At 45.9% G+C, this 19,004-nt stretch overlaps 3 protein-coding genes across 5 annotated transcripts in view; 2 read left to right on the top strand and 1 right to left on the bottom strand.

The window, feature by feature from the left end:
• Positions 1–1,278: 1,278 nt before the first annotated feature.
• Positions 1,279–7,375, top strand: LOC123481466 (B-cell receptor CD22-like). The gene is made up of 4 exons (XM_045205745.1): positions 1,279–1,566; positions 1,849–2,193; positions 2,378–2,593; positions 7,101–7,375. The coding sequence occupies exons 1-4, from the start codon at positions 1,512–1,514 to the stop codon at positions 7,373–7,375; spliced, it is 891 nt and encodes a 296-aa protein (XP_045061680.1). The 5' UTR covers positions 1,279–1,511.
• Positions 7,376–13,828: 6,453 nt separating this feature from the next.
• On the top strand, positions 13,829–16,870 carry LOC123481425 (B-cell receptor CD22-like). The gene is made up of 5 exons (XM_045205264.1): positions 13,829–14,079; positions 14,442–14,532; positions 14,643–14,697; positions 14,781–15,016; positions 16,121–16,870. The coding sequence occupies exons 1-5, from the start codon at positions 13,836–13,838 to the stop codon at positions 16,152–16,154; spliced, it is 660 nt and encodes a 219-aa protein (XP_045061199.1). The 5' UTR covers positions 13,829–13,835; the 3' UTR covers positions 16,155–16,870.
• A 1,528-nt stretch (positions 16,871–18,398) lies between these two features.
• LOC121534277 (Kv channel-interacting protein 2) overlaps positions 18,399–19,004 on the bottom strand; it is a 22,453-nt gene continuing 21,847 nt past the window's right edge. For all 3 annotated transcript variants that reach the window (XM_045205267.1, XM_045205265.1, XM_045205266.1), the window contains one exon: positions 18,399–18,626. In XM_045205267.1, coding sequence (XP_045061202.1) covers positions 18,579–18,626 — 48 coding nt within the window. In that variant the 3' untranslated portion in view covers positions 18,399–18,578. The remainder of the gene's footprint in view (positions 18,627–19,004) is intronic.

Here is a 19,004-nt window from a genome sequence, read left to right on the forward strand (position 1 = left end):
TCAACCCACTTTATTCAGCTAGCTAACTATGACACCATAGCTGACCAGCATGCTAGCATCCAATAACAATAACACACAGTTTAGCACCAACACTTGGTCACAACAAACCACCAATAGTGTGTTAACTAGCTAACTAGCATGCTAGCATCCAGTAACACACAGTTTAGCACCAACACTTGGTCACAACAAACCACCAATAGTGTGTTAATACACTAAACAGATCATTCGTGTCTGCGTCAAGTTCCTTTCATGACGCTGCAATGATTAAACGTTGGCTAGCTAGGACAAGTATATTGTATTTAGCTACTACAGTACAGTTAGCTAGGCGTGTTGGGCAGCTAGCAATGGCCACTGTGTTGACTTTGTTTGAAGAACGGCTAGCTAGCAAGCTTCGTGCTACACCCGGCACACAATGGCTACTGTGTTGACTCTGACTCTGTTCGAAAAACGGCTAGTTAGCTCGCTTCGTGCTACAGCCGGCACGGCCGAAGACACTGCCAACCTACAGTAACTACCCACAACAACCCACGATGCCTAGCTAACTAGCATGCTAGCATCCAATAACACACAGTTTCGCACCAATACTTGGTTACAACAAACTGCCAAGAGTGTGTTAGCACACTAAACAGATAATTCATGTCAGTGTCTAGTTCCTTTCATAACGCATAACGCAGCAAAAATTAAACGTTGGCTAGCTAGCACATTAACATTGGAAACAGCTCTCCACCGTTGCTAAACGTTACCAGTAGCTACCCGCTAGCTAGCTAGCCTCGTGCTTCGATACTAACCTACAATAATTACCTACGGAAACCTACAATAACAACAATACTAACCTACAATAACTACAATACCTAACTACAACTAACTACCTACCTACGATCTAAATACATGGTTTAAGCTTTACTCAACACCATATGAGAAGCTTACCTCCTGCTAAACACAACCTCTCCCGACAGCTCCCGACAGCTCGGAATTTCACTCTCCCCTTCACTCTGTAAGTATGGTTGATGAGATCTTTAAATATATACTGTATATATATATATATATATTATCATTTTTTGTCATAAATCATATACTGTACTTGTGGGTACGTACTGTATCATTTTATTTCTACTTTTACATCTACCTCTCCCCTTCACTCTGTAAGTACACCACATTATAAAGTTTTGTATGTTATTATTATTATTGTTATTATTATTATTATTATTATTGGTATTATTTTATGTTTTAGCCATAAATCACATGGTACGGCTGTTATGTTTTGACCTGTGTTTTGGTTGTTACATCAGGGCCTGTATTCATAAAGTGTCTCAGTGTAGGAGTGCTGATCTAGGATCAGGTCCTACCGGTCCATATAATGAAGATATAAAAAGCTAAACTGATCCTAGATCAGCACTCCTAGTCTACTCAGACACGTTCTGCTTTTTTTAATGTATCATGTGTAGTTATTCACCAGCTATAGAGTGAGTTGTTGTTTATGTTTCTAAGACTGCAGGGTGGGTGATGCAACAATGGCCTTGAGAACAGCAGGAAGTGTGTTGTTGGTCTTTCTCTGGTCTGTAGCAGGTATGGTATCATGCTTATCTTTTAGTTGCTCTGTTTAACAATCTACAGACATTTCTAAAAGGATAAGAATCATAATGTTATTCTGGTATGTTCTGTTAGGCGTCTCCACTTCACTTTAAAGAGTTATCTTTCACACCTCACTGAGTGATGCTTATCTGTGGTTTCCATTCACACTCAACTTAGCAACTACGGCAACAAAGTATGGAAAAACCCCACTGTTAGTGTGAGCCAATAGACCATGTCCTAATTCTGATACCATTGTATTGTGTGACTGTGTTTCAGTGGTACTGGGTCAGGATGGCTGGAGTGTGACTTACACCCCTCAGAGTATCTGTACCTTGAAGGGGTCAACAGTGGAGCTGTCCTGCTCTTACACATATCCCAGTGGTACAGTCACAACAACCTTCTGGTTCACTAAAAATAATGCTGAGGGGAATCCTGTGAGTCTGAGTGATGACCCAGACTATAAAGGTCGTGTGACGTACCATAGTGATAAGAAGAATGTCCACACCCTGACAATCACAGACCTGAGAGAGAGCGACTCAGCTACGTACAAGTTCAGATTTATAACAGATCAGACCGGAGTGAGATATACTGGTGATCCTGGAGTCACTCTGTCTGTCACAGGTACAGTTACATGCTTTATACTGCTAGTCTGTTTAATTAATATCTACTGTACATTTAGGTCTAAAAATTAGATTTGTATATATTACATATATTTAAGAATTAAATGTGTTTGAGAATATCTTGCATCATGTGATTACACTAGAGAACAGGTGATTCAGGGTTTTAATGCTTTTATCTACTATAGCTCTGCAGGTGGTAACTACTTTGCATTGGTCAAAGAGGAAGACACTGACCTGTAGCACCACCAGCTGTCCTCTGACTGGTAACCCCACCTACACCTGGTACAAGAACGGACAGATAGTAACTGAGAAGACTTCCTCCTATTCAGTCGACTCCAAAGCTGCAGACAGCTACTCGTGTGCTGTAAAAGGCCATGAGGATCTCCACTCTCCTGCAGTGTGTGAGTGTGGACTTACCTCAGTATTTAGTAGAACTTTTCAAGTATAACTATTCTGTCTGCTAAACAGCCCTCACCGTTATCTAACCAAACTGCAACACAGGATTACTGCAGCTCATCATTGTATTGTGTAAATCATGCCCTCTTGTCATTGTGTTTCAGGTGTCCAGGGTCAGAGCTGCAAAAGAGTGACTTACACCAAGAGGAGAATTTGTGCATTGAAGGGGTTAACAGTGGACATATCCTGTACTTATGTTGGTTATTATTCCACCATATCAACATTCTGGTTTAGAAGTGATAGGTTGATCCCTAAGGACCTAACCAAAGACCCAGAGTATTTCAGTCGAGCCTTAGAGAGAGGTCACTCCACCCTGACAATCACAGATCTGAGAGAAGAGGACTCAGCTGAGTATCGCTTCACTTTTAAAAAAATGGAACAACTTTGAATGGGGTCATAGTTTCCCTGGAACAACTCTGACTGTCACAGGTAATACTACAGTATTATGATATACTAGTAATACTACACTTACAGAACATTATGATATACAGGTAATAGTACACTTACATAACATTATGATATACTGGTAATATTACACTTACAGAACATTATGATATACAGGTAATACCACACTTACAGAACATTATGATATACTGGTAATACTACACTACATGTCTGGTAATACTACACTACTAATCTGAACAGCGCCGGAGAAGATGGCTGCCGTTTTACAGCCCTCTAACCAATTGTACTATTATGTGTGTTTTTCCGCGTTACTTGTAATTTATTTTGTACATAATGTTTCTGCCATCGTCTCTTATAACCAAAAAGAGCTTCTGGATATCAGGACAGCGATTACTCACCTCGCATTGGACGAAGATTTTTTCTTCAACGAGGCGGCCGCAAAGGATTTCATACAGACACCCGACAAGGCCCAAATCCCCGTCATTCGCGTGAGGAAGAGACGGAGATATCGCGGACGCAGATCCGGTTGCCTTGTAAGGATCCGACGGCGAGCGAGTAAACTGCCTCTTCCATCAATCCTATTAGCCAACGTTCAAGCTTTTGAGAATAAAATGGACGATTTAAGATTACGGTTATCCTACCAACGGGACATTAAAAACTGTAATATCTTATGTTTCACGGAGTCGTGGCTGAACGACAACAATGATAACATTCAGCTAGCAGGCTATACGCTACATCGGCAGGATAGAACGGCTGACTCTGGTAAGACAAGGGGTGGCGGTCTTTGTATATTTGTAAACAACAGCTGGTGCACAAAATCAAATACTAAGGAAGTCTCGAGGTTTTGCTCGCCTGAGGTAGAGTATCTTATGATAAGCTGTAGACCACACTATTTACCAAGAGAGTTTTCATCTATATTTTTCATAGCTGTCTATTTACCACCACAAACCAATGCTGGCATTAAGATTGCACTGAATGAGTTGTACAAGGCCATTAATCAACAGGAAAACGCTCATCCAGATGCAGCGCTCCTAGTGGCCGGGGACTTTAATGCAGGGAAACTTAAATCCGTTCTACCTAATCTCTACCAGCATGTTAAATGTGCAACCAGAGGGAAAAAAACTCTAGACCACCTTTACTCCACACACAGAGACGCATACAAAGCTCTCCCTCGCCCTCCATTTGGCAAATCTGACCATAACTCTATCCTCCTGATTCCTGCTTATAAGCAAAAACTGAAGCAGGAAGCACCAGTGATTCGGTTAATAAAAAAGTGGTCAGATGACGCAGATGCTAAGCTACAGGACTGTTTTGCTAGCACAGAATGGAACATGTTCCGGGATTCTTCAGACAGCATTGAGGAGTACACCACATCAGTCACTGGCTTCATCAATAAGTGCATCGATGATGTCGTCCCCACAGTGACCGTACGTACATACCCCAACCAGAAGCCATGGATTACAGGAAACATCCGCACTGAGCTAAAGGGTAGAGCTGCCGCTTTCAAGGAACGGGACTCTAACCCGGACGCTTATAAGAAATCCCGCTATGACCTCCGACGAACCATCAAACAGGCAAAGAGTCAATACAGGTCTAAGATTGAATCATACTACACTGGCTCTGACGCTCGTCGGATGTGGCAGGGCTTGAAAACTATTACAGACTACAAAGGGAAGCACAGCCGCGAGCTGCCCAGTGACACAAGCCTACCAGACGAAGCTAAACCACTTCTATGCTCGCTTCGAGGCAAGCAACACTGAAGCATGCATGAGAGCACCAGCTGTTCCGGATGACTATGTGATCACGCTCTCCGTAGCCGATGTGAGTAAGACTTTTAAGCAGGTCAACATTCACAAGGCCGCAGGGCCAGACGGATTACCAGGACGTGTACTCCGAGCATGTGCTGACCAACTGGCAAGTGTCTTCACTGACATTTTCAACATGTCCCTGACTGAGTCTGTAATACCAACATGTTTCAAGCAGACCACCATAGTCCCCGTGCCCAAGAACTCTAAGATAACCTGCCTAAATGACTACCGACCCGTAGCACTGACATCTGTAGCCATGAAGTGCTTTGAAAGACTGGTCATGGCTCACATCAACAGCATAATCCCAGAAACCCTAGACCCACTCCAATTTGCATACCGCCCCAACAGATCCACAGATGATGCAATCTCTATCGCACTCCACACTGCCCTTTCCCACCTGGACAAGAGGAACACCTACGTGAGAATGCTATTCATTGACTACAGCTCAGCATTCAACACCATAGTGCCCTCTAAGCTCATCACTAAGCTAAGGATCCTGGAACTAAACACCTCCCTCTGCAACTGGATCCTGGACTTCCTGACGGGCCGCCCCCAGGTGGTAAGGGTAGGTAACAACACATCTGCCACACTGATCCTCAACACGGGGGCCCCTCAGGGGTGCGTGCTCAGTCCCCTCCTGTACTCTCTGTTCACCCATGACTGCATGGCCCGGCACGACTCCAACACCATCATTAAGTTTGCCGACGACACAACAGTGGTAGGCCTGATCACCGACAACGATGAGACAGCCTATAGGGAGGAGGTCAGAGATCTGGCCGTGTGGTGCCAGGACAAGAACCTCTCCCTCAACATGACCAAGACAAAGGAGATGATTGTGGACTACAGGAAAAAAAAGAGGACTGAGCACGCCCCCATTCTCATCGACGGGGCTGTAGTGGAACAGGTTGAGAGCTTCAAGTTCCTTGGTGTCCACATCACCAACGAACTATCATGGTCCAAACACACCAAGACAGTCGTGAAGAGGGCACGACAAAGCCTATTCCCCCTCAGGAGACTAAAAAGATTTGGCATGGGTCCTCAGATCCTCAAAAAATTCTACAGCTGCACCATCGAGAGCATCCTGACTGGTTGCATCACCGCCTGGTATGGCAACTGCTTGGCCTCTGACCACAAGGCACTACAGAGGGTAGTGCGTACAGCCCAGTACATAACTGGGGCAAAGCTTCCTGCCATCCAGGACCTCTATACCAGGCGGTGTCAGAGGAAGGCCCTCAAAATTGTCAAAGACTCCAGCCACCCTAGTCATATACTGTTCTCTCTGCTACCGCACGGCAATCTGTACCGGAGTGCCAAGTCTAGGTCCAAAAGACTTCTCAACAGCTTCTACCCCTAAGCCATAAGACTCCTGAACAGCTAATCATGGCTACCCGGACTATTTGCACTGCCCCCCCACCCCATCCTTTTTACGCTGCTGCTACTCTGTTAAGTATTTATGCATAGTCACTTTAACTCTACCCACATGTACATATTACCTCAACTACCTCAACTAGCCGGTGCCCCCGCACATTGACTCTGCAACGGTACCCCCCTGTATATATAGCCTCCCTACTGTCACTTTATTTTACTTCTGCTCTTTTTTTCTCAACACTTTTTTTTTGTTGTTGTTTTATTCTTACTTTTTTTGTTTAAAATAAATGCACTGTTGGTTAAGGGCTGTAAGTAAGCATTTCACTGTAATGTCTGCACCTGTTGTATTCGGCGCATGTGACCAATAAAATTTGATTTGATTTGATTTGATTTGACATGTATGAAACACAGAGATGTATGTGGTGTGTATACATATCATTTTAGGTCTGCAGGTGAAAGTGATTCCTGCTGCAGAGGGACAGAAGACACTGACCTGTAGCACCACCTGTCCTCTGACTGACAACCCCAAACCCACCTACATCTGGTACAAGAATGGACACAAAGTAAAGGAGGACTCTTCCAGCTCATACTCAGTCTACTTTAGTGATGCAGACAGTTACTCCTGTACAGTAAAATACCATGAGGGTCTCAGCTCTCCTGCAGTGTGTGAGTCCAGTACAATAGTAGTATTCTACTCAGCAAGTATCATGAACTCAGGCAAAAGAGACATGTCTTACTTTATCAATCATTACAGAGCAAAAATATTATTATTTTTTTACTAATTGTCTATATTACTTTAAATTATTATGATTATAATTATTATGAAAGTATTGTGACATTACCACTTTGGGACATTCATATTTTCTATCAGATAAACCAAAGAACACCTCAGTGTCAGTCAGTCCCTCTGGTGAAATAGTGGAGGGCAGTTCAGTGACTCTGACCTGCAGCAGTGATGCCAACCCACCTGTGCAGAGTTACACCTGGTACAAGAAGAATGGAGGTGGCTATCAGAGTATGACAGGACCACAGCATGTCTTCAATCAAATCCAGTCATCTGACACTGGAGAGTACTACTGTGAGGTCCAGAATGAGATGGGGAAAGACAGGTCTACTACCATCAACATGGATGTGAAGTGTGAGTAAAGTACAGCTCAGTGTTTGAATGCTAAGGTAGCAAAACAATAGTAATTAAATGAACTAGTCCTAAAGCACAGCATCTCCAAATGTGTATTTGTTAACGTTTTGTGTAAATTCGAGTTTTAGATAGTTCTCTGACTTAACGGATAATTATTTTTTTTCATTTGTAAATATACTACTGTCATAAATATACTACTGTCCTAACCCTCTGACAAATTCTCCTTTACCAGATGGCCCAAAAATCACCTCAGTGTCAGTCAGTCCCTCTGGTTGTCACGATTCAGACAGACGACCAGAGGACCACAATTGCGTCACACCAGAAAGTTTATTAAACTTAAGGGAAAAGGGAAGTAGGGAGTGAATGAAGGCTCCAGGGGTAACAGGGGTCCCGTCCAATGCGCTGGGTCTGTGCCCCCCCCAGTGGCAGCGATGCGTCCTATGAAGCCGGTGGTGGGTGGTCCAGAAGTCCTGGGGGGGGGGAGACACAGACACAACAGGGCGGAATGAAACCAGGCAGCAGTACAGTTCAAGGGAAATCCAAAATACGTAGTAGCAAGGCAGAAGGCTGGTCAGAGTTACCGGGATTGAAGAGTAGTCAGGAGTCGTAAAGGCAGAAGCAGGTCTGGATCTCCTGAGGCAGAAGAGTATCCAAAAAACAGGCAGGTCCGGGGTCACAAAACCAGGGTGAGCCAGAAGCGCGAGCAAACAGGTTCCGGGTGTGAGCTTTGCAGACGATCTGACACCGGAGAGCTGAAAGACAGGGCCTTAAATACTGGGAGAGGTTAGTGGGTAATGCAGCGCAGCTGGCAGAGTAATTAGAGCCGAGCAGAGCAGGGACAGGTGGAGCTAGTTAGGCTGAGTAGAGAGAGGGAGGTGAGCAGAGTGGAAGATAGTGGAAACAAATTAAGGTGGTAACCCGGTGGAGTGAGAGGGCTCATGACAGAACCCCCCCAAGGGACGGCCCCAGAAGTCCCAAGAGCAACACCACGCCGGGCGGGAGGAGGGGAGCCGGAGGAGGGCTAGAACTCCTCCGAACGGTCCGAGTGAACGTCCTCATCCTCGGAGGAAGCCGGAGGGCCGTGGTCGGGAGATGGGACAGGTCCCGAGACAGGATCAGGCACAGGACAGGAAGCCGAGCGGGCCGGACGGTTAGGGACCCCTCTGGGGCGGCCCCCTACGGATTGCAGGTTGATCAGGATGCCGTTGGTGGAAAGCGGTGATGAGAGTCCTATCCACAATCCGACTAGCTGGCACCCAGGTCCTTTCCTCAGGTCCATAGCCCTCCCAGTCAATGAGGTACTGGAGACCCCTACCCCTCCGTCTGGACCGAAGCAGGCGGCGGACGGTGTAAACCAGACCACCATCGACGAGCCGTGGAGGAGGAGGACCAGGCGCAGCAGGGACCAGCGGACTCTCATGGATGGGCTTAATCTTAGACACATGGAAAGTGGGGTGCACCCTCAGGGAATTAGGCAGTTGGAGCCGGACAGCAGTTGGGCTAATCACTCTTATGATAGGGAATGGGCCAATGAACCGAGGTGCCAGCTTCTGCGACTCCACCCTGAGTGGCAGGTTCTTCGATGACAACCACACCCTTTGACCAACATGGTAGGTGGGAGCAGGAATTCTCCGACGGTTGGCCCCGGTAGTGTAGCTGGCAACGGACCTGAGGAGTGTGGCTCGGGCTTGTGACCAGGTGCGGCGACATCGACGGGCAAAAGCAAGTGCAGATGGGCAAGTAACCTCCTCCTCCTGGCTGGCAAATAGAGGAGGCTGGTATCCATAAACACATTGGAAAGGGGACATACCGATGGCAGAGCAGGTCAGAGAATTGTGTGCGTACTCCACCCATGTCAATTGCTGCGACCAGGAGTGGGGGTTGCGTGAAGTCATGCATCGCAGTGCCTTCTCGAGCTCCTGATTAGCCCGCTCTGACTGCCCATTGGATTGGGGATGGAATCCGGAAGTCAGACTGACTGTGGCTCCCAGCAGGTGACAGAACTCCTTCCAAAAAGCGGAGGAGAATTGTGGACCACGGTCAGAAACAACATCCCTTGGCAGTCCGTGGATCCGGAAGACGTGTTCCAGGACCACCTGGGCGGTCTCCTTGGCGGTTGGGAGCTTGGGGAGGGGAATGAAGTGTGCCATCTTGCTGAAACGGTCAACGATGGTGAGAATGACGGTCATGCCACTTGAAGGGGGCAGCCCCGTGACAAAGTCAAGGGCGATGTGAGACCAGGGACGTCTGGGCACAGGCAGGGGCTGCAGCAATCCGGCTGGGGGGCTGGCAGGACGACTTGTGTTGGTTGCAGATGGGGCAGGCTTGGACGAATTCCCGTACATCCTTCCTCAGAGAGGGCCACCAGAACCTCTGGGCGAGCAGGTTGTAAGTGCGGGTGGAGCCAGGGTGACAAGCTAGGCGGGAGTCATGTCCCCACTGAATGACCTGGGACCTCAGGTCTTCGGGGACAAAAAGGCGGTCAGCTGGGCAAGTGCTGGGACCTGGCTGGTTACGGAGAGCCTCCAGCACCTGTTCCTCAACAGCCCAGGTCAGAGCTGCAACGATGCAGGGACTTGGCAGAATCGACACAGGGTCCTTGGAGGGGTGTCATCCTTCTGGAATTGACGGGAGAGGGCGTCTGGCTTGGTGTTGCGTGATCCAGGCCGGTATGACAGAGTGAAATTAAACCTGGTGAAGAACAGGGCCCAGCGGGACTGCCTGGAGTTCAACCGTTTGGCCGTGCGGATGTACTCCAAGTTCTTATGATCGGTCCAAACGAGAAATGGAATGGTGGACCCCTCCAGCCAGTGACGCCACTCCTCCAAGGCAAGCTTCACAGCCAGCAGCTCACGGTTCCCTATGTCGTAATTGCACTCAGAGGGGGACAACCGACGTGAGAAAAAGGCACAGGGATGGAGCTTCCTATCCTCCGCAGCCCACTGAGAAATCACAGCACCAACTCCCACATCCGAGGCGTCCACCTCCACAATGAATTGCCGGTCCACATCAGGCATCTGGAGGATGGGAGCGGAGGTGAACCTCACCTTGAGGGTACTGAAGGCTTTGTCGGCTGCTGGGGTCCAGGTGAAGGGTTGCTTGGTGCTGGTTAGAGCAGTGAGAGGGGCAGCAACGGTACTGTAGTTCCGGATAAACTTCCTATAGAAGTTAGCAAACCCCAGAAACTGTTGCAGCTTCTTTCTGTTCTCCGGAACTGGCCATGAAGTGACTGCTGATACTTTGGCAGGATCCATTTGGATACTTCCTTCTGCCACTATGTACCCCAGGAAGGCCACTGTCTTGACGTGAAACTCACATTTCTCTGCCTTGGCGTAGAGGGAATTCTCCAGAAGACGATGAAGGACTTGCTGGACATGGCGGGTGTGTTCAGACAGGTTTCTGGAGTAAATTAAGATGTCATCCAGGTAAACGAAGACAAACTTGTTTAACATGTCCCGCAGTACATCATTCACTAGAGCCTGGAACACAGCAGGAGCATTGGTGAGGCCAAAAGGCATAACCAGATACTCGTAGTGGCCTGTTGGTGTATTGAATGCGGTTTTCCATTCATCTCCCTCCCGGATCCGCACTAGGTGGTAAGCGTTTCTGAGATCCAACTTGGTAAAAACAGTGGCTCCCTGGAGCAACTCAAAAGCAGAGGTGAGCAGAGGCAGAGGGTAACGGTTTTTCACTGTGATGTCGTTGAGTCCCCTGTAGTCGATGCAGGGGCGAAGAGATCCGTCCTTCTTCCCCACAAAGAAGAAGCCAGCACCAGCAGGAGATGAAGATGAACGGATTAATCCTGCGGACAGAGAGCCATTGATGTAGTCCTCCATGGACTTTCTTTCAGGAGCAGACAACGAATAAAGACGACCCCTTGGAGGAGCTGTTCCAGGGAGGAGGTCGATGGCACAGTCGTACGGTCGGTGAGGGGGCAGAGATGTGGCTCTTGCTTTGTTAAACACCTCTCTGAGACCATGGTAGCATTCTGGGACATTGGAGAGGTCAGGAGCGGAGTTAGTAGGTACTGGCCGAGGGGGTAGTGCGGCAGCAAGCAGGCAGGTTCGGTGGCAGTCCTCTCCCCACTCCCTGATCACCCCGGTCACCCAGTCGAGCTGAGGGTTGTGCCGGCGGAGCCATGGGTAACCCAGGATGAGGGGTTGGCCTGGAGAGGGGAGCAGGTGAAACTGGATAGTTTCTTGATGGTTTCCGGACAGACCCATCGAGACCGGGGCCGTGACATGAGTGACCGATCCGAGTAAGTGTCCGTCCAGTGCCCGGGCAGGAATAGGAGGTGTCAAACGGAGGTTCTCCAGTCCCAGTTGGCGTGCCAGCTTGATGTCCATTATGTTGGCTTCGGCGCCAGAATCCACCAGAGCAGCCAGGGTGTGAGTTGAGTCAGAGAGGCGGAGGTGAACTTGCAGCAGGGGTTTGCGGTCGGAGGACTGGATGGTCATTGAACTCAACCGGACTTCCCCTACGCCCGGTGAGCTTCGGCCCTTTAAAGGGCAGGTTACCACACGATGTCCATCACCTCCACAATAGAGGCAGAGGTTTGAGGTGAAGCGGCGCTGGCGCTCTGCAGGAGTGAGGGAGGCTCGCCCAATCTCCATAGGCTCAGACTGATCAAGCTGACCTGGGTGAGTGGCAGTAGATGACAGGAGCCCAGTCGGATCTCTCCGAATGCCGGTAGTAGGTGGACCTTGGCGCCCCCTCTCACGACGACGGGTCTGTATCCTTCTGTCGATCCTGACAGTCAGTGCGATGGCTTCATCAAGAGTGGAAGGCAGTTCATGGGAGACCAACTCGTCCTTGATATAGTCAGCCAAACTATGGAAGAACGCGTCCACCAACGATGGTGTGTTCCAAGAACTTCGTCTAGCCAGGGTTCGGAAGTCGATGGAATGGTCTGCGACTGTACGTCTGCCTTGTCGAATACTGAACAGTTCACGAGACGCCTCTGCGGTGGGTGAATCCAGGTCAAACACCTTCAGCATCTCCTCAGCAAACAGGTCGAAGGTTGCACATGCGGGGGTTTGACGTTCGAACTCTGCTGTTCCCCAGAGTCGAGCTCGGCCCGTCAGGTGAGTGATGGCATACCCAACTTTAGCCCCCTCCGTGGCGAAGGTCCTTGGCTGCAAGGAGAACTGAAGTCGGCAGCTAGTCAGGAATGGCCGGACCTGGGTAGAATCGCCGTTGAACCGCTCGGGGTTTCCAATCTTGGGTTCGGAGCAGCGGCTGCAATGACCGGGGCAGGTAACTCGGGGGGCTGGGCTGGTGGGCAGACTGGCTGGGGTAAGGTTGGTGAGGAGTTGAATGATCATGGCGAGTTGTTGTTGCTGCTGCTGGAACTGCTGCTCATGCTCATCGGTTTCCATGTCGGGGAAAGTGTGCGCTGAGTCCATAATGGTCAGATCGTACTGTCACGATTCAGACAGACGACCAGAGGACCACAATTGCGTCACACCAGAAAGTTTATTAAACTTAAGGGAAAAGGGAAGTAGGGGAGTGAATGAAGGCTCCAGGGGTAACAGGGGTCCCGTCCAATGCGCTGGGTCTGTGCCCCCCAGTGGCAGCGATGCGTCCTATGAAGCCGGTGGTGGGTGGTCCAGAAGTCCTGGGGGGAGACACAGACACAACAGGGCGGAATGAAACCAGGCAGCAGTACAGTTCAAGGGAAATCCAAAATACGTAGTAGCAAGGCAGAAGGCTGGTCAGAGTTACCGGGATTGAAGAGTAGTCAGGAGTCGTAAAGGCAGAAGCAGGTCTGGATCTCCTGAGGCAGAAGAGTATCCAAAAAACAGGCAGGTCCGGGGTCACAAAACCAGGGTGAGCCAGAAGCGCGAGCAAACAGGTTCCGGGTGTGAGCTTTGCAGACGATCTGACACCGGAGAGCTGAAAGACAGGGCCTTAAATACTGGGAGAGGTTAGTGGGTAATGCAGCGCAGCTGGCAGAGTAATTAGAGCCGAGCAGAGCAGGGACAGGTGGAGCTAGTTAGGCTGAGTAGAGAGAGGGAGGTGAGCAGAGTGGAAGATAGTGGAAACAAATTAAGGTGGTAACCCGGTGGAGTGAGAGGGCTCATGACACTGGTGAAATAGTGGAGGGCAGTTCAGTGACTCTGACCTGCAGCAGTGACGCCAACCCACCTGTGGAAAAATACACCTGGTACAAGAAAAATGGAGCTTCACTGACAGGATCTGAAAAGACATACAATTTCACAGCCATCAGCTCTGAGGACAGTGGAGAATACTACTGTGAGGCTGAGAATAAATATGGACGTCTCAACTCTTCTTCTGTGTCTGTGGACGTTCAGTGTTAGTACACTTAACCTCATCTTTTGATCAGAGGATCACATTTAAATTAATATTTAAATCACAAGTCCAAGTTTCATGATGTTACTCATGTAAAAAACTATTTAAAACACTGTTGTTACATATTGTTCACCAGATGTCCCAAAGAACGCCTCAATGTCAGCCAGTCCCTCTGGTGAAATAGTGGAGGGCAGTTCAGTGACTCTGACCTGCAGCAGTGATGCCAACCCACCTGTGGACAAATACACCTGGTACTTTCAAAATAAGACTTTTCAAAATGGATTTGGACAGATCTACAACATAAGTAATTTCAAGTCTAAGGACAATGGACATTACCACTGTGAGGCCTGGAATGGAAGAGGGTCTAGGAACTCTACAGTTCTGATGATAACTTTACCAGGTGAATTTTCACCTTCAATATTTCAGTACAAAATTACATTTCAAGCTAATATTAATAATTATACTTTGGCTTATCATACTTTGTTTTATAATAATAATAATAATATGCAATTTAGCAGACGCTTTTATCCAAAGCAACTTACAGTCATGCGTGCATACATTTTTTGTGTGTATGGGTGGTCCCGGGGATCGAACCCACTACCTTAGCGTTACAAGCGCCGTGCTCTACCAGCTGAGCTACATATATATAATTATATATACTTTGAGATGAGACCACTTAAGAAATATTGTATTATTGTCCTGTACTACGATTATTTTCAGTTTATAACATGCAGTACTCGTATCATCCATATTTTAATTTAGGGAAACAAACATCAGTTATGACCGCAGCTGTAGGAATCATAGTTGTTGTTCTGGTTCTCATCTTCTGTCTCTCTGGCTTCATGTGGTTCAGGTGAGTGATCTTTTAAATATTATTTCACTCTAACACTTTTTTATGGACTCTTTGTTAATTGATTAATTCATTCATTCAATAATGAATTAATTCATTAATGTGCAAACCAGGAAGAAGGCCTCCAAATCCACCTCTGACACAAGAGACACATCAGAGAATGTACAGGTGAGTCTGTTAGAAACAGATTATTTGTATTGCTTTGTGGAACATTTCTACTCCTCATGTTGTCTGTCCTCTCTCTCCATCAGGGAGACTCTAGTCCAGTGTATGACAACATCTCAAGCATGGCCATGACCCCTACTGCAGTACAGACAGCAGCCACCGTAGACCAGGATGACGTTCACTACGCCAGCGTCCACTTCTCTCGCTTCAAAAACCAGGAAGTGCCTCTGTACTCCACTGTCCAACTGCCTCAACCCCAGAAACAGGACGAGGATGTCGATTACGATGCTGTGAAATTCAACCGCCCTAGTGCTGCCACACCGTGAGCAAATTCGGCCATTAAAATAACATGGAGCCAATACTAGAACATTGTGAATACACCGCATTAAAGGAGAAGTTTACTTTTTTACAACCAAATTTCTATTTCTGATGTAAATGGAATGTCATAGATTTCACTTGTTTTTGAGAAACTTACCTCATCCTTGTTGTGCAGTACAGAGGCTCTGAAAAAACATGAACAAATGCTCTAAAAACACCCAAATACATCCTTTTAGATACTGAAATGCTCTCAGTATAGTGATGCAGGTCTTTAGATGTTGCAGTTGTACACATGAAATTGTGTCATTCCAAACTTTATCCGCAACATTATATTCAATTTTGTGTGACTGACGCTGTTTCCCCTGTCCAACTGTTCTATTCTCTGTGTAGCCTGCTGCTAGAATGGACCAGACATTGTTCGAGTCGCAACAACATGGAACATAACGTTACGGATAATGTTCTGAATGACACAATTTCATATGTACAAAATTTAAAGACGTGCATCACTATAGACTACTTAGAGCTTTTTCGTTTCTAAAAGGATGTTTTGGGTGTTTTTGGAGCCGACTTACTGCACACGAGGATGAGGAAGTGAATCGCTGGTTGGGGATAGTTTCACAAAAACAAGAGAAATGAAGAAAAAAAAATCTGGACCCCTATAACATACTAATTACAATATATATATATATATATATATATATATATATATATATATATATATATATATATATATTTATTAATTTTTTGGTTGTAAACAAGCTATATTCTCCTTTCAGCTCATTCCTATGCTGCTGCTTATTGGACGAGAGGACCATGATGTCATTAATAAGCATAAAAGTTGTCCCCTAGTGGCCACTAGTGATGGCATTTCCTTAAACTACGAATCCAACAATGGACATCTCAAGACAATTACTATGTCTATAATGAGAGAGTGGTGGTTTTGAGGATCTGTTCTATCTATGTTCCAAATGGAACCTTATTCCCTATTTAGTGCACTACTTTTGACTAGAGACATAAAGGCCTTGTTCAAAGTAATGCACTATAAAGAGGATAAGATGGGGGTTTTTGGGACACAGATTCTGTTTCATTTCTGTTTCTCTCTCCTCAGACCCAAGGCGGCACAAGCAGCTGAGGAGGACTAGAGTCAACTACCCAGAACCAAGAAGACCTGAAAACAAGTCTGACAAAACCCCTGTATATCTGGACCTGTATAGTCCAACTAAGTGATATAATAATATATAATAATATATGCCATTTAGAAACACTTTCATCCAAAGCAACTTATTATGCGTGGAGACATGTTTCATGCTGGTGGCCCCATTGGGAATTGAACCCATGCACCATGCTCTACCAACTGAGCCACACAGGACTGCTGTATTCAAACTTAGTTGGAGTGCTGATCTAGGATCAGTTGTGCCTTTTAGACAATGATGATTAAGAGGGGGAACCTTGTAAATAATGTTTGTGTTAAATATTTTTCAATTCCATTTTTTAAGTAACATAGAACAAAGATATAAGTTACAGCAGACCCAGAATCTGAACACAAAACCGTTGTCAATACCTTTGCTTTGTATTTCTGAAGTAGCCTCGATGTCCAGTTAGATTTTATATGAAGGCTAAGAACATAATAGTTTTTACATTTCTTCTTGATGTTTGCTCTCAGGAACAATACATTTATTCTATTCTATTCTATTACATTATACAGTACTGTTAGATGATACATAATATATGTTTGCTTGATATTTTCATATACATTTGCTATTGGTTTTATGACAAAGTTATAAGTGCCCTGATGCAACTACTTGATGCAACATTTCTTATTGCTTTTAGAAAAATACAAAATATTGGAAACTATAAAGTGTGGATTGTGTTTAATCAACTTGTAAGATTAAACTTAATTGTCATTGTTTTTACCTTGTTATAACAGTATCTTCGGTGGAGAGAAAATGGAAAGCTTTCAAAATCACACCTCTTGTACTGTACAGTACATACAGTAATTACAAATAATACATTTACATTGGTTTGTATAGCAATAGTGGTTTATTCACCTTCATCATCATCATCATCATCATGTCTGTACAAAATATACACAGACACTTTCAGAAGGAGCAATGTCCAGCACCTAGACACACAACCAGTTACATTAAATATTATGTATTGTCATTTTTAAAACACACATCATGCAGACACTATAGATGCTGTAAAGAGGTCAATGGAACACAGACCGTGGGGGATCGAAGGACGCTGGATTGGCGCACATTCAACAAATCTGTTCTAAAAAAGTGGATATTCATCAAATCCGTCATGATTGATGTATTGTAACAGTCCGACAATGTGGTTACTAAAGTCTGATTTGAATATATTTGGCTGTTTTCATGCATAACATTTAGAAGTTGTCCCTTTTCAGGGTTAGAAGAAGTGTCTGCTAAATGCTAACTCCCGTTCGTATAAGCTGGTAGCATAGCTAGCATATAGAAATCGGTGGTGGCAGTCAAAGTCATTTTTAACTGTAATGTAGTTGATTGGTGACGATGACCTGAACATTGGGGTTGACATCACAGGAGGCTGCTGAGGGGAAAACAGCTCATAATAATGGCTGGAACGGAGCAACTGGATTGGCATCAAACACATGAAAACCTGTTTGATGTATTTGATACCATTCCAACTATTCTGCTTCAGCCATTAAAATGAGCCCGTCCTCCCCAATTAAGGTGCCACCAACCTCCTGTGGTTGACATCCATACAAGCATTATACTCTTATTTTTACCACAATATAGTACACATATACTGTAAATTATAGCCTAAATGTAGGATAATTTTGCTTGGGGCCAATGAGGAGATTCGGGATCTTTCCTCCCCAAGCGTTTCCATGGCAATTTGATTGTTTTGGTCGAGTTCCATTGACCTCTTTACCGCATCTATAGGACACAATATGGATGTTTGGAGGGTTGAGGGTAGTTCCGTCAGCCAGGGGATTCCATTCCGGAACACAGAAAGATGGAACATTCCAGAATGTTCGATGATTGATAATAATACATCTCACAGTTAACAAGTTCAGACCAAACAGTGAGATTATTGCTTGATTTAAAGCCTTTTCTCCTTAGAAGAATAACAGTCCACCATTTTGTCCAACTAGTAGTTAGAGAATAAATTACATTATTGTATAGTGAGAATGTGATGTCATATAGAAAGAGTGCTATGGTCTCCAACATGGCGTGGCTCTTGACCCCCTAACTGTTTTCCGACCTTCCCAGGTAGGGGTGTCTCTTTTGGGGGGCCGAGATGGGCTAGGGGTGAATGAGAGAGTGGAGACCCATGGAGGTGTACCTATTGCCCACCTAACTGTTGTCTGATCTTTCCATGTAGGTTTTTTTTTTTTTGGGGGGTGCAGGGAGGGACTAGGGCCTAGGGATGGATGGAAGAGTGGAGATCCATGAAGGGGTACCTTTTACCCCCCTGACAGTCCCAATGAGTCTGTGTTTGGGGATAGAGGGGAGCTAGGGGTGGAGGCTTTCGGGCTAAATATGGGCACTGTGTCCTTTAGGCCACACCCACAGGAAATGTCACTAAATGACGTTGTCAAACAGATGCATGGACTGCATGATGTTCTCATCCTGGACGGGAGGCAGGAAGGGACAAAAAGCACAACGGGTAAGAAGCAGTAGGAGAAAAGGTTTAAACAGTTTAAAAGCAGAAAGAGGTTCTTAAATAAACAAAGAGTTTCATTCCAAAACGCTGTACTGTATATCCATTTTAGAAATGTTTGTAAATTACCTTTTTGTTTCAATAACTTATGAAAGAGATTGGTGTGATTTTCTACATCTAATCATGGCATGGGGTTGTTCAATGACTGACATGTATTTGTTTGGAACCTATCACTAGATTCTTTCATTTCAGAGAGACAAAACGAGATATCCGCCTCACTCTCAGAGAAAAAAGTAACAATGCAAGGTTTTACACAGTTAAATGTGACAAATAATTACACACACATG

The sequence above is a fragment of the Coregonus clupeaformis genome, chromosome 20, assembly GCF_020615455.1.
Source record: "Coregonus clupeaformis isolate EN_2021a chromosome 20, ASM2061545v1, whole genome shotgun sequence".
Lineage (NCBI taxonomy): Eukaryota > Metazoa > Chordata > Actinopteri > Salmoniformes > Salmonidae > Coregonus > Coregonus clupeaformis.